General features: G+C 38.5%; 1 protein-coding gene across 6 annotated transcripts in view; it reads right to left on the reverse strand.

Moving 5' to 3' along the window:
• Positions 1 to 15,666, reverse strand: part of col16a1 (collagen, type XVI, alpha 1) — a 68,594-nt gene that overhangs the window by 31,933 nt on the left and 20,995 nt on the right. For 3 of the 6 annotated variants that reach the window (XM_056741213.1, XM_056741210.1, XM_056741215.1), the window contains 16 exons: positions 14,277 to 14,357; positions 13,187 to 13,252; positions 9,149 to 9,181; positions 7,675 to 7,710; positions 7,034 to 7,090; positions 6,532 to 6,567; positions 5,362 to 5,406; positions 5,198 to 5,236; positions 4,807 to 4,878; positions 4,109 to 4,153; positions 3,847 to 3,942; positions 3,193 to 3,228; positions 2,830 to 2,874; positions 2,516 to 2,551; positions 2,252 to 2,374; positions 1,041 to 1,076 (listed from right to left, as the gene is read on the reverse strand). In XM_056741213.1, coding sequence (XP_056597191.1) covers positions 1,041 to 1,076; positions 2,252 to 2,374; positions 2,516 to 2,551; positions 2,830 to 2,874; positions 3,193 to 3,228; positions 3,847 to 3,942; positions 4,109 to 4,153; positions 4,807 to 4,878; positions 5,198 to 5,236; positions 5,362 to 5,406; positions 6,532 to 6,567; positions 7,034 to 7,090; positions 7,675 to 7,710; positions 9,149 to 9,181; positions 13,187 to 13,252; positions 14,277 to 14,357 — 882 coding nt within the window. The remainder of the gene's footprint in view (positions 1 to 1,040; positions 1,077 to 2,251; positions 2,375 to 2,515; positions 2,552 to 2,829; positions 2,875 to 3,192; positions 3,229 to 3,846; positions 3,943 to 4,108; positions 4,154 to 4,806; positions 4,879 to 5,197; positions 5,237 to 5,361; positions 5,407 to 6,531; positions 6,568 to 7,033; positions 7,091 to 7,674; positions 7,711 to 9,148; positions 9,182 to 13,186; positions 13,253 to 14,276; positions 14,358 to 15,666) is intronic. The other 3 variants (XM_056741211.1, XM_056741212.1, XM_056741214.1) reach the window with 3 other exon arrangements.

A 15,666-nucleotide genomic window follows, 5' to 3' on the forward strand; every position in this document is an offset into this window, starting at 1 on the left:
AGAAGTTTAGGCTTTATTATGCCATAGTGTTGTTAGTTTTTTAACATCACTTTTAACATCACATTAATATTATTATCCCATGTTTCTATGGCATTCCTGTCATGTGCCCGGTAGAAATATGGAATGCTAAGTAAAGCAATAGCACTTCTTACTGTCAGAAAGCCACACAATTGAAAGCATGTCTATGGCACAAACAATCACAAGCTGAAGATGAATACTTTATATACAAACAACACATTTGACAGATGCTTTTAACAAACTTGATTTAAAATGCATGTAAGTTATACATTTTATATGTGTCCGCTGGGATTTAAACCCATTGAACTTTTGGTGGCATCATGCTCTACCAAACTTAGTTTATATATAATACATTTGTGACCCTGCCTGTGAAATCCAGGTTTAAGTCTTATGATCTAATTTCGAAATATCAGCCTCAAATTGTATGACAACCATTTATTTCACTATAATTTTAATCATTGACATGGCCTTGCTCAGACAATATAAAACTATTAAGCTTATTTTCCACATAATGTACTTTATATTATGAAGGATGATTTTATTTAGAGAACAGTATACGCACAAAAATGACTTATTAAAGGGACAGTTCACCCGAAAATAAAATAAATGTCATAATTGACTCACCCTGTTGTCATATTAAACCTGTATGACCTATTTTCTTCTGCAGAACGCAAAAGAAGATATTTTGAAGAATGTTGATCACAGAACAGCGTCGGCACCCATTCACTTCTATACAATAGAAGTGAATGGTTGTCGACCTTTGGTTACCAACATTCTCCAAAATATCTTCTTTTGTGTTCCTGGGAATGAAGAAAGTCATACAGGTATGAAATAAAAAAGGTAAGTAAAGGGTAACAGAGTTTCCTTTTTTTGGTGAACTATACCTTTAAGCTGGGTTTTCACAGACAAGGCCACATTTAAAACAATCGCAAAACCGACCAAAGTACCATACAATGAAAAACAGTTGAGCTACATTAACACATTATATGAGTTTTGAAGCAATAAGATGCAGAAACACAAACCTTTTTGCCTGTTTTGCCATCCAGTCCTGCAGGACCCTACATAGGATAAACAGATAAAAATATCAGCATCAGTCTCTCTAATAATGACACTAATGTCATCCCGGCTAACCGCAACTGCCCCGCTACAAATGTCCTGCGTTTACACCATCTCATTCTCCTTCCCACGTTCTCCGTTTCAGTCCCTTAACTAGAAATGATGAATAGATTGTGACAGTATTGGAAATCTTTACAGAGAAATGCGAACAAACGTATTATGGCGCCGCGTAGAATCCTCTTAGCCTGAATTTATCCATCTTACTCTCTGCAACAGAGAGAAGAACTTTTAATGGGCTAAAAAGATGAAAAGGTCTGTACTTTAGTCAATGAGAAAAACTGAATCTGACACTGCTAACAGAGGGAAATGACCTATACTGTAAGGTATAAAAAAGCTGTGTGAATTTCATGGGCGATGTGAGAGAATTGTGGTCTCCAAAGCTATAATGAAGCGTGATAGAATATCTGTTCTCTGTGAAAGGGTAGCAGAATAGGGACAGCATTACTCATTCAATACAAAAACAGCAGGCGGAGAGGAGCTCGCTGATCGTTGGCTTATTTCATCAAGCTTGGCATAAATATGGCGCGTCCGCTGGGGTGAACAGCTCCGTCAGCGGCTTCTTCTCCAAATGCTAAAGTGTCTACCATGCACACTAAAATGAAATTTGAATATTGGATGTTAAAAGGAGTTCCAGGACGTTACCCTAAGGCTTTTGCTCAGGCTGGCAGCAAACACTTAATTTTTTGGTATATCCGAATTCAATCTGTTTAGTCGTCTGTAGTTCAAACATAAAAAGTTCTGTACATCACATCTGCACTGCGATGACTAAAGTGTGTTCAAATTCCCTCAATTCCAGCATTTAAAGGGCAAAATTCACTCAAATTCACTCATTACAAACCTGTTTGACGTTCTTTCGTCTGTAGAGCACAAAAGAAGATATTTTGAAAAATGTAGGTAAAACCGTTAGGCCCCATTGACTTGCATTGGTTTTGTGTCCATACAATAAAAGTCAATAGGGACCAAGTCTTTTCAGTTGCCGACATTCTTCAAAATATCTTCTTTTGTGTTCTACAGAAGAAGCAAATTCATACAGGTTGAGTACATGATGACAGACTTCATTTTTGGGTGGACTGTCCCTTTAACAGCGTGTGTGAAATATTTCCCATAAAAAACGTACAGGTGGACCCTGATCTCCATTGCCCGGGGTCCCTGGTTCTCCTTTTTGTCCCGGTTTTCCCTGCAGGGCAACGGTGTTGCCAGAATCTACAGAGACCACTGGACACACTTCACATGGTTCTCCCTTAAAAAAGAGAGACAAATAAATTAAAATCCAGTAATTACAGCAAACACCGTCAATAAAATACATTCGATACCATTGAGACCATACAGGAGAGACAATTTGTTTTCTCCAATCTGAAATTCAGATGTTGCTTTAGCTTACCTTCTCGCCTTTGGGTGCCCAGGGACCTCTTGGACCCTGTGAGCAAAACAAACACGTTATTGGGTATGCATGAAGATTACCTCTGCAAAACCTCATTGAGTTGCAAATGCAAATTATGTGCTGATAGCCGCAGTGGTAATAAAAGTAATTATAGCGTTGATGATAGAAAATAAATTTTGTACCTTACAGCGCTAGAACAATCGGGATAGCGTTAAAAGATATAGGATAATCAGGTTCTTCTGTCTTATCAATTCAGCACATGCCTTCATTCGACATTGACATTTCACTCTTCTCACAAGAAAGGATGCACTTACTGGTTCTCCTGGATTTCCATCTTTACCCGGTATTCCAGAATCACCCTAGACACGCAGGGAATGTAAATGTTATACAAAACATTTCAAGAGACACAACATGACAGCTAATGGTAAGTTTAACATAGATGTATTTCCTTCCTCAGGACAAGCAATTCTGAATAACAGTTACATTTCCATTAGCGTGGGAATATTACAAACCATTCCCTACATGGATTTCTCAAGTTAGCTTGTTAGCAAGAACCGTGCTGGTGAAACAGCTTTAGTGACGTGAACGCTCATGACTGATCATTTGTCATCGCACCTAAGGTCCCAAATCCTAGTTTAGCAATTAAAAATGGAGAACGTATGTAATAATAAACTTACTTTGCCCCCTTTATATCCTGAAGGTCCTTCAGGTCCCTGTGAGATATGTTGAAGGAGAAAACAAACAGACACAAAGCATTGGAAATGCATTTAGGATATAATTTGCATACGCCGCAAAGTATCCACACTGTATACAGAAATAGAAAAAGTAAGAAATAAAATAAAAAAATATAATAGTAAAATTAATATAGTATTAAAAGTACTTTTAATATAAAACAGAACAAATCTTATTTTGAATTACTTTTTGATTTTCAAAATAATAGTAAAAACTCAAATAACAAATATGAGTAGATAAGACCTGATTAAAACTGTTTGTTAAGGCACTTACAGAATAAGATCAAAATTTGACCGTAACAAAAATTTTGTTTTAGTTAAATTCATAGACAAAGTGTTTTTTTGGCTGCTGTTTACCATTAAATAAAATATTATAGTGTAATTGAACTCTTTAAATAACTCTATTTTGTAATTAAACTATTTTTGATGGTTTATCACGCAACAAACCTTACTTTTCAGTACAGAAAAAACATCCCAACTGTTAAAACTCAAAAAGATATTAAAATCACAGTGTAAAGCCCTTAAACTATGCGGAAAAGAGGAATAAATATATATATTTTTTTATTCTTTATTATTGTAAATGATAAAAAATGTTCTCACAGGTAACCCTGGTTTGCCGATTCCAGGTAGTCCAGGAGTCCCTGGTGGACCTGGTTCCCCCGCAAGCCCCTCTGGTCCAACTGGACCCGGAACACCCTGACAAATCAACACCACATCAGCACTATGACAAGTACTATACTGTACATGATGATATCACTCATTCAGAGTTATATCATGGTTAAGTATAAATAAAATTCACTGAAATGTAATATCCCCAGAAAACCAGTCCCCAGTGCAGTGACAGAGGATCACATAGCTTTACCTTTTGTCCTTTAGGGCCAACCACACAAAAAGGATTACCTCGACCCTGTAACAGCCAAAGCCAATAAAGGATCATTAGCTTGAGTTCATTCAAAGGCTGCTGGCATAAGGACTATCACAGATACAAAAAAAACCTACAGCGAGAATTAAACCAGTCAGTTCACCAGTGACTCGAGGCTTAGGCAGATAAACACTTTAAAAGCAAATTCCAGATATGCATTTTCCAGCTAAAGCATATTCCTCATCCCCTTAGCATGGTTTGTATGTCGAATAGAAAAGATTAGGCTTAACGCGATCCCACTTCCATTTAAAAGAATCAATGAGGCTGCATTGATTTGTGAGTCTTTGTTGGCTTATGTAATCTATCCAGCATTAAGAAGACTTAACACCTAAAAAGATATCTAATGAGAAGAAAAAGCAGGGCAGACTTCTGGGTAAGAGGCATAATGCCTTGCGATGCCATTCGCAGCAGGGCGCTTTGAATGCACAGCAATACTTTGAACAACGGAACAAGAACGAGACACTTGCATCCACTTTAAACTTAAATAAGAGACATTTGTATGAATTCACTCCTGCAGTGAGACGGTGAGATATATTAACATGCCTTTGATCTCTGAAAGGGACTTAGAGGCATATTCATATACAATTTAAAGAAGCTAGATGAAACATTAACATGTACACGATTCACAGTAGATGCACCTCGCTTACATCTCTGCCTGGACTTCCAGCCGCACCCGGAGCTCCGACTTCTCCTCTTTGGCCTTTGTCCCCCTGACGATAGAGAAAATAAGAGAGAAACAAAGAGAAATTAGCAGGATGCTTAAACACGACATATATAATCTAAACACATTCAATTGGTAATTTATTAAATATATAAGCAGTGGTGGAAATGGGTAAGTCACTATGGGGACATAGTTTCTATTTTTAAACCACTATTTTGAAGTATGAAATTTAAATAATTCAAAACTATGAGATTAATAAAAGATGTAAATCCTTTAAAAAAGTGAACTCCATCCCACTTAAAATTCACAAGCTCCCGTCATTTCCAGCCCTGTATATAATTGTGCCCAATGGTGCTAACTTCCTGTACCTTCACACCTATAGCTTCCCCCCAATTGGCGGGCAGACCCTGCCAAGAGAAGAATGGTTGAATCAATAGCCAGAAGCAGTATCAAGAAATCCCCCTTGCTTTAGTGAAGTCTACTGAACAAAAATGCAATCGATTCAAACTCTCTACATGGCACACACACTTACCGATTCGCCTTTATCTCCTTTCTGGCCCTTAGAGCCCTCAGAGCACTAAAGATAGAGATACAGCATGTCACCCAAGTTAAATGTCATATAAAGTGGTCCAAATGTCTGAGACCACATTAAAAGTCACTGTAATTTAGCAGCACTATAGAACTTTTGCTCTCGGCTCCCCCATGTGGTTGATAAGCGCAATTGTCTGTCACCAGTTTTGTTAATGATGTCGCTGTATAAGCTTCCCCGTGGGTAGCGCAATACATGTGAATCGTTTACTAAGCTGATGGAACCGGCAAATGCAGAAACGTCGTTTTGGAAACCATATCACACTCTTCCGCAGGCATGGGATGGGCGGGGCTGTGTGTACTGACAAGAACATAGAATTTAAAGAGTATCGTTTAGCCTCTAGGAGGCTGCTTAGGTAGCAGCGGCAGTAAAATGTATGCGGTTAAGAGTTGTTCTACTACTGAAATAATTTACAAGACATTATTTTAAGGTCGAAAAACTACAAAGTGTTGCTTTAAACCTACATTGAAAGAAATCCTTTAGTGGGGTTCAACTGTGCTAGCTGAATTTGATAGTATAAGCAGAGCAAAGTGAAGAGCTCTATCATTGCATTCAATACCAATAGGTTTTATTTATATCACTTTATGTACAGTAATATGTTATACGTTACTATGATTTGCTACTTGCAAGCAAGTTATACTAAATATAATAAATACTAGTTGTCTTAAATGAATAGTTGACCTTCAAAATGAAAATTCTGTCATAATCCACATGCCCTCGTCTCATTTCAAACCTGTATGACTTTCTTTCTTCTACAAAACACAAAAGAAGATATTATGAAGAATGTTGGAAACCAACATTTGTTTTTTGTAACCGACATGTTTCAAAATATCTTCTTGTGAAAAGAAGATCACACAGGTTGAAAACGACAACAGGGTGAGTAAATTATGACAGAATTTACATTTTGAAGGTGAACTATTTCTTTAAGGTCACGGGAAAATATTAATCAGATTCATTTTTTTTTTTAAATAAAAGCATTTTCACTAGGTCGCATATTTTGGACCCCACTGTAAAGTGCACAGTGAACAAAACAAGACTGTTCATTCATAACTTTAATAACCAATGATATTCAATGCTCAAAATATATATATTTTTAAAATCTCGTCCACTTACTCGTCCAGGAACACCAGCCTCAGTGCAGTCCAAACCCTGCAGAATCAAACAATTCAATATGCTAAGGAGGACATTTAAGGGAACACTAAACCACAAAATAAATCAGCATCCCAAACTCTGATTCGAGGAACATAGATTACACACTTTTAAATGTCACCTGTCAGCCTCCTTCCTGGAAACTTCCTAAGATCTTCATTATGAAGAGTAATTTATGAATGTTATTAATATACCAAGAGATGATGCCAATAATAATGAAAGTTAAGCATAGTTGGCCGAGCAAAATCACTGGCACAGAATCTAATTCCTAATGAGGCATTTGTAAAATATGCCAAAATAAACGGCGCTGCAATCATTTATTCCCAGCATGCCTGGACAGAGAGTGGGAGGTGTTATCACATTTCGCACACAAACATTTGCGTCCCTTCATTTGATATACATATGTATATTTAGAGTGACATGATACAATGTTTAAGATTAATCTCAAACTCTTCCAGTGTCTTACCCGATCTCCTTTATCTCCTTTGTGGCCTTTCTGACCTCCATTACCCTTCTGGTTCACCTGCAATACAATAAACAATTTATTTAAGGTAAACAACAAAGTAACATCAGTATTAAACCAACATAAACTGGCACGGGAATTCACGCTTGTCTCTTTTCACATATTCGGCGGTGCCAAAAGCAAAGAAAATCTGTGTGCTTACTGGGATGAGAAATTTATAAACATTTGTACATGCAAAACTGTAACACAGCGTGTGACAAGTGAAGCAACATGACGTGGTTGAAGCATGGGTCATTTCAGGGCACCGTGCAGAAAACATCTGGTCGCTACTACTGTAAATCTGGACACAATGCATTAAAAGCACTGGTGCATTATAGTGAATCTGGGTTTGCGAGTGCATGGGAAGCTGTAGTTTATAGACCAGCTATTGTTTTTCAGACACTTCAAAAGCAGGGCAGAATCTTGCCAACCATTTTAACATTCTTGAGGTGTCGTGGAATCTTGCCCAGAGTTGTGATAAATGTTCCCTTTCCAATGGCAGATAATAGTGAACGTATCACACATACGCACACATGCATGCAAAACATGCATAATACCGGCATGCTGCATATTCTGTATGACATATAGTGAACGTGTATACCCACATTCGGTTCCCCAATGAGCAATACACAGCCTGCACACTGGGAAAAATAAATAATAGATAAATAATAAAACACCTGTTGTTACAGGTTCCAGCTTTATTTTTTCTTTAGCTGCATGCGTGATTTTTTAGATAATGTACTGCATCTCCAACCGTGCAGGTGGGAGATTATAAGAAACAAGCTTTGCCATTGTTCCTGTTACTTCAGTTGGCCTGTGGGTGGCAGTGAAACATAAAGTTGAACTGTATAGGAATGCAGGACCAGGGGCGCGTGCACGACGGCGCGTCATTTTCTCTCCGCTCTCACGGGAGACAAAGATCAATAGGAACAGAAGAATCCTTGCGGCAATGTCCTCCGATGGCAGCTGTACAACTACATAGGAGGGGTACATGCGTAGCGAAATAACTTATAAATAGCTGTTAGTTTTTAGCGGAAGAGCTCAATTAAAACAAAATCTACCACCCGCAGTGTCAGTGAGTCCTGCTTATAGCAAACAGTCGGTTAAGGCTCATTGATTTGGTGAGGTAAGAGGGAGGAAGGGGCCCGTTCTGTGCCGTGGGGACGGTTGGCTGGTGCGCTGGGCTGATTCATATTTTCCAGAGCCGAGCAACTTAAAGAAAATCAACTCATTGGATTCGTTTCTTACTTATTCTGTTCACAGAAGTTAATAGATTTATATGATTCGAGAATATTCTTGTAAGAAAGTATACTCAAATGCTGGTGACCCTACCAGGTGATACCAGCTCGACCATCATGAAAACCCAAACAGTGGAATCACACAACATAAATCTTAAATAATAGTTCTGGTCCATGCTGGATGGAGTAAACCTGATCAAAACGTGCATTCAGTGACTTTGAAGGATTGGGTTTTGACCTCATGTTTTCTGGAGGTATGCACATATATTTAGTTATGAAAAAAAACCTTTCCATCACAAACAAATCTCACAGAATTCGTAACTATCTAGGTGGCTAAATCGTATGAATTTGTGCTGCGTTTCAGACAAATCAAATTTAGGATATTTCCCACCTCAACCCGGAAATAATTACTAGAACGGCGCTCTTAAATAATACTTTTAATGTTATTAAATCCAGACGGTATTTTCATTTGAAGTGAGAAATCCGAGGTGTATGGATCACAGCATTATTTTGCGTCAGTGACATTGGGTGTAGGACGGGGTTAGGGGAGGGACATCGGTTTTGCCTTTATTTAAATCAGGTCCCTCCAGAACCAGGCAGTACAATAACACACAAAACGCTCTGCTATCAGAAGTAAACTACCTATTGTAACTATATTGTCAGGGTTCATGTCAATGTTCTTCCCACAGCAACTCAGCATGATGAATTAATAAAGCTATTGGATGGAGCCTGTAGGGTCTTGCTTCTTTTTCAGTGTGAAGCTTCAAAATTCGGGCCTGTCTGCTGGCTGTTTTACGACATAAAAACTGATTTTTCTCTCTACTTATTTTAAACAACTTACTTTTTCTGCCAGTTCCTTGGATCCAAGGATCGCCTGTAGGGCGTTAAAAAAAAGAAACAGACAGTAGGTGAGATGTAGATTTTGTATAAAGAAAAATGCTGAGATACAGTCAGTAACCTCATGTGTTGATTGTTCTCATACGCAATATGCCAAGATGCCCATCACTGCCTACTGGGCAAACAAACTTCATCCACCGTGAGCATTGTTTAATCTTAACAGCTATGCTATGAAACAGTCATTTACATAAGGGGATATCAATTCTGCACACTATCTCTCATTCCACAGTATTATCTGAAAATGCTCTGCCGGGATGATCGTGATGCATTCCAGTGTTTGCTTTGTATAGATGTGTGCATTGTCATAAAACCGTTACAGTGAGTTTCATCAGCATGATCAACTGTGAATGTGAGAGACTTTTGCAAAAGCAAATGGGGAGGAGACCTGGCAGTAGAAAGAGAGAGGGGGAAGTGCAATGAGAAGGGACCATTTGAAAGAGAACATCAGAGAAGGAAAGAAAAACAAAATATGTGTTTGTGCAGCAGATGTGAAAATAAATCCTTGAGTGATGTCCGAGCTTGGAGAGCAAACACAGCATAAAAGGAGTCTGGATGGTCGAAGAGAATTCAGAAGTATACAGAAAACGTGCTCTGTATCTCCAGTCATGCCCTGAGATCCAGTTTAGAAATTACTTGGAGCACATACTGTACACACACAAACAATACATACAGAGATGCACCGAGAACATGAAATGAACATGTTGTGCATACAGCTACAGGGCAGTATGGGACAGAGGAGAGTTATGATGACCTGTTCCCAAACCCTGGCGGAATGTGTACATGAATAATGCAATAAGCTTTGTTTAGCTGCGACTGTGCAGCTCTCAACTCATGAATTGCTGATAAGCTCAACACAAAAAATGTAATGACAGAAGAATGCTGGGCATTTATGCGACTTTATTGGAGGATGGATCCTGGATTTGCATGTGAGAAAGGGGTTAATGCTGAAGGAGGCTATCAGCCGCAAACACAGCCTGAACTCATTACAGTCTGTCGTAAAACACAGACTGCTATGCTACAAGACAGTAACCTGGGTCAGGGGCAAACATGAGAGCATGTGTGGGGGGATTTGTCTGCCTGTCTGCGCATGTACGTTGCATCTCGAACAGGGAAATAAATAAAAAGCGGGCAGGAAGACCATCTGCAATTTGGTGAAAAGAACCCGAGCTCACAGCTGCGCTGCTGTCTGGTTTAGACTGCATATAGAAGGATTCCCTTAAATGAACCCAAACGTGCAAACAAATACATTCACTGCATAATTTCGTGCACACCAATGTCCTAATGTTCATTTAATGTTATGTATCTGCATTATTAAACATTTGTATTGAAACATATACATTTTCTTAGTTTGGTTTAGACATGATCGAAGCCGCTGTAAAATAATTACGCCGATGATAAACATGCAGCAGATTGCTACGTTTCATAAACAGCCCACAAAAAAGTATAATAAGTATTATAATGAATACTATTAATATCCCTTATCTCAATGTGTGACCCTGTCTGTGAAATCCAGGCTAAAGTCTCAAAATCTAATTATGAAATTAGGAGCATTAAAGTAGTAGAAAAATAGGAAATGCATGTAAATCGCTGTAAATGACACTTTATATGGTTTCGAGATGCAGTATCCATTCTCATTCCTAATAAAAAGGACTTTAAATACTGAAATAAACGTCTTTATTAAAACTTTTTATTAAATTTTTATAAAAAAAATTATTATTTTACAAACACATGAAAAGATTTGATTTGTTTGTTTTTGACATTTACTAACAGCTTGCGGCAGCGCAAAAGCCCCATTTGGCTAAAAAAGACCATCTGTCTGTATTTACCAATGACAATGCAGTGGCTGATTTATCATATCAGTGGGTATGTATTATACAGATTTTTCCATAGGTAATGTGAATAACACAAAGCAGAGTGTAAAAAATCTATTTATCCACAGTATGACAATGACTTACTGCTTGAATGGCAAGTTGCTAAATGGTATTGCATTACGGTTTTCTATTCAGAAATTCCATAAAATTGCTCAGTTTGGTTGACATGGTCAAACATTGTCAGCGCAGTTGAGATTTACAGAAGGGAAAAATTACTGAGTTAGGAAGTGGCATGAAAGCAAAGTGACTTCTAATGAATCCTTTTTGAGCTCATTCCTCTTCCAGTACAAAAATATGTGTGTGTGTGTGTGTTACATTTTTCTCGCACAGTGATGGGACAACGTCCAGACCAATCTCCAACCTCCAATCCAAATCAAACAGACCAGTTTTATCAACCACTTCAGCGGATTGAAGCAAATGAGCCAGTTTTAAAATCAAAATCTGTGATGAATTGCTAATACAGTGTTGGTTTTAGGGCACATGTGTGGTGGTTTGTTTGTGTGTGTTTGACTGGAGTTATGGGTCCTCTGGACATGATTATGCTGCATGTGCGGTATATGAAGAATGAAACAATATACGTGGCAGGCAGATGATATGTGACCAGTTGGAGACCATCTGAAGCATTCAGCAGTGGAGCTTTTTAATAGGGCTACTAATGATCATGACTCATTGCTGCCAGGAGAAACCGCAGGCCCACACCAACATCACAACTGTTCTGTTCCATAAACAGAAATTATAATTCAGGATAAGTCATTCCCACAACGCCACACATAGACGTAGCTACACGGTTTTCATTAGCAACTAGAAACTGCTGATGAATTGGTTTTTATGGGTAAAAGCACTAAAACAAATCTTACTGATGTTACTCCTGAGAAAGGCAGAGACTTAAAAATCAGGAACATAAAGATAAAGAAAATCATAAAGATGTTGAGATGCATTAGAAACACAACAATAAAAGAAGACAATTGCTGTAGTTCCATAAAGGACACAAAATACCGTGTGTGTTCAAAACATATCTAGATTTCTAGTTACAACAGGATTATCATTTTTTGGTGAACTGTGTCTTCAAGGAGTTCGTCACAAGATCAGTGAAGCAAAAAAGCATTGAACATGCAAAATTACAAGCAAAAAGACAAATGCAAGAACACACAAGCACAGATAAGAACAGAATAAGCAAATGCAAAACATAAAATAAAAGGCCGATGCAGACAGAGAATGATTTCAGCACTTCCAATTCTGCCACAGCCCAGTGGGCATTGTTCATAAGAATTTACGTTCAATTCCGGTTTCTGCCGAGGAACTCATTCAACTGTCTGCTAGCAGGATGCTTAATGGCCGCTAACACTGTCATTTTATGTTGAATATATCAGTATTGGGAATATTTATTAGACTACATCATATCTTCATCTCATCTCTTCATCTATTACTGTGCCACGACGCTGCAGGGATGCATCATTCATATGCTCTAACAGGTGAGGAACAAAAAGACTTGCAGGTTTGTACATTTGTCTATTATTAGTGTATCTTCCCCTAAAGGCCACGACAAACCTATTTTAGCAAGATCACATTTGGAAGCACAGGAGCTCTCTCTATTCTGCACATTTTGTACTGGATGTACACATAATGGATTCACAACAGATTTTATTTGCCTGTACTGAGAGGAAGCAGAACTGGGTCTTCAAACACAGGCAACAACAACTTGAGAAACACAAAAACACTTTTCCAGTTACTTATAAACCATTTTTAAGGGTTTTCACACCTTTAATGTTCAGATTGAGTGCTCATAGTTGCTACAAAGATTTTAGTTTATGCATTGATTTTAAGAAAGTACTTTCTCTTTCCATACTTTGTAATTTTCATTTTATGATCATCATTATTATCGATCATCCTTTGTAGGTTTTTGCAAATATCAAACCGATAAAAAGTATTAAAATGTGTTTGTTAACTCTGACAACACAGTATTTACTATATTTACTTTAAAAAGTAGGCCTACAGTGTTTTTTGAAAAACAGCGAATTTGGACATGCAAGGTTTCGAAAGACCACTACAACGACGAAATGTTTGATATGACATTAGAGTTAGTTTTTGCGATATCAAAAAATAACATTTACCTCTGCAAAAGGAAACTCCACCTGGTTCTCAGCAGCTCGCCGACTCTTGGGAGCATCCGGCGGACACTACAGAAAGTCAAAGGTCACAGGTCAAACAGATCTAATGCCAAAAATCCCCCCTGCTGAGTGTAGACAGCAGAGTGGGGAGTCTATTAAACCCACCCTACCATAATAACCATACTTCCAAGTTTGATGTATACTTTCAACGCATGTGACCTTTAAAGATTGCAACTGTCCGAGCGCTAACTTGAAGCATAGCTTCGCTTCTCCGAGATTTAATCGCTGACTCCGCAAGCATCCGCGATTGAAAGTTCAGGGGAAATTGTTGCCCTTGTTTCCATTTTAAACACCGCTCGCAGGGAGCCTTGAGCACCCGTCCCAAAACAACATCATATGGAGATGTGCTGGTTTACAAATACAACAAAGAGCTTCCTGCATCTGTGACATTGCTTTAATGTTATTCACATCTCTCTTTACAAACAGGCACTTGAGGTGTAAAGGGAATAATCATTTACAGAAAAACTACAAACACCATCTGGCATGCAACTAATGACATTTAATAGTTCTTGGCTGTATCAGAATTTCAAGAAATACTTAGATCCGAAAACGCATCAAATTCCATCCACCACCAAAGAGTAGTACCTAGTCCCTAGTGACCTTTCAATGTCACAATATATTTTACAGGTGACAATTCATGATCTCTAATTTTGTACTATTCCGAGCCGTGGGAGGCTGTATGCTTTTTATACATGCTGAAGTATTCGCGAAACGTGTGATTTACGCATTCCCGTGAGCCTTTTCCAGCAAGACTTGCCAAAGCTCTGATCAATTGGGAGAGAAGAAATACCAAATCCTCAAATATGGCAGTACTCCCACATCGATGAGTCAAACGTGGCTCCATCACCGCAGTCATCCCGATGGAAAATGAGCTGTTAAAGGGTCTTTATCAAATGACTTTATCAAGTAACTATAACCGTGATCTTGTAAAAAGAATGCATTTCCTTAACAAAACGTAATAATTGCCTTTATGTTGATCATTTAGTGCCGCCGTTAAAGTAACCGGTCAAAATTTGTCAAAGGACTTTCTTACCCGAGCACCTGGTATCTCACAGCAGGCCTCCTGAATGGCCAGAGAGGGGTCACAGTACACCGTCACCTGCTGAACGTCAATCTGAGGGAAAAGAGAAATGGATTACAATCAAGTCAAGCAGAACAGCGCGATCTATGGATATTCGCATCAGTAAAATCAAAATGGGTGAACAAAGCACAAGTGTGACCTTCCCAAGACAACTGAGCAAATAGACTTCATAAATGCTTTCTGTTTTATATGTGACCACCTGATTGATCACTTCGCTTAGGGGGCGGATTAAAGTTGTAATTAGTTTATGTAGAATGAAGCCCTCTTTTGCTGGTACGGCCTGAATTTTTCATCATCTTCGAAGTGAGAGCGCTCAATATCTTTAGCCGCAAAGAAAAGTGCCCGTGGTCTTCCTGTCTCTCACACATCCTGATACATTCACTTGCAAACTTCCCCTAGAGACAGGACGCCCTGGGCGAAACCTGCGGGAAAGCCAGCTTATTGGAGACATCTACTTCCGACTCCTGCATTAGTAGTGTCGCGTTCAATTATCAGGGGAGTTGAAAGCTTTAGCAGCCATTCATCTAATTGACATCTATGGTACCCCGAGCCTTATCCTTTGTATTGCACAGGGCTCACAATACAGCCTGCTGTTATCTCTCAATCGTTTATAGCTGTACAGCCCTATTGTTTTTGCCTCGTGTATCCCCACAGCTCTATCAAAACTTAGGTAAAGGACCTCTTAATTGACAACAAACCTGCGTTGTGTTCCTTTTAGCTCAAACTGTACTGAAATCACAAGGCATTATTATTGTTAATATTATAACAAAGGCTATAATGAGATTTTTTTTACAAACATATTCCCTGTATGTTCCCTTTTTTTTAACATATACATTTCCTGTAATTTTTTGATGATGTCTAATAAAGAGTGCGAAAAAAAAGATATTGTCAGTGCACCATTGTTAAGCATGTCTATATGCATTCAGCAGAAGTTGATCCACACTGACCAAACTTTTAAATTATAACATATCGCTGTTATCCTTGTAATATCTTGTATCTCCATATTTTGTGATTGTTATTTTTTGCATTAAAGGAGCTGTTTTTGGTTTACAGCTGCCACTAGTGTTGTATTATAGATTTGCAGCGAATCGCTCAGTCCAAACAATAGACTGTATAAAATATGGACGTAGTGTCATTGACGTCATCCGTAGGTTTGTGTAGAGTAAAAATGAAGCCTAAAAAAGTAGGCGGAGGTGCTCGTCGCCATCTTGGCTCCCGGATAATCAAAAATGGGCAATAAGTCAGTACGTGGTTAGAGCTGAGGCGCCTGGTTTGCTGAAACCACTTGTCACTCTTCTGGCCACGCACCTCATTTGCAGAATTTTAAGGATTAATATGAGTT

Source organism: Triplophysa dalaica, chromosome 25 (assembly GCF_015846415.1).
Source record: "Triplophysa dalaica isolate WHDGS20190420 chromosome 25, ASM1584641v1, whole genome shotgun sequence".
NCBI classification, from domain to species: Eukaryota; Metazoa; Chordata; class Actinopteri; order Cypriniformes; family Nemacheilidae; genus Triplophysa; species Triplophysa dalaica.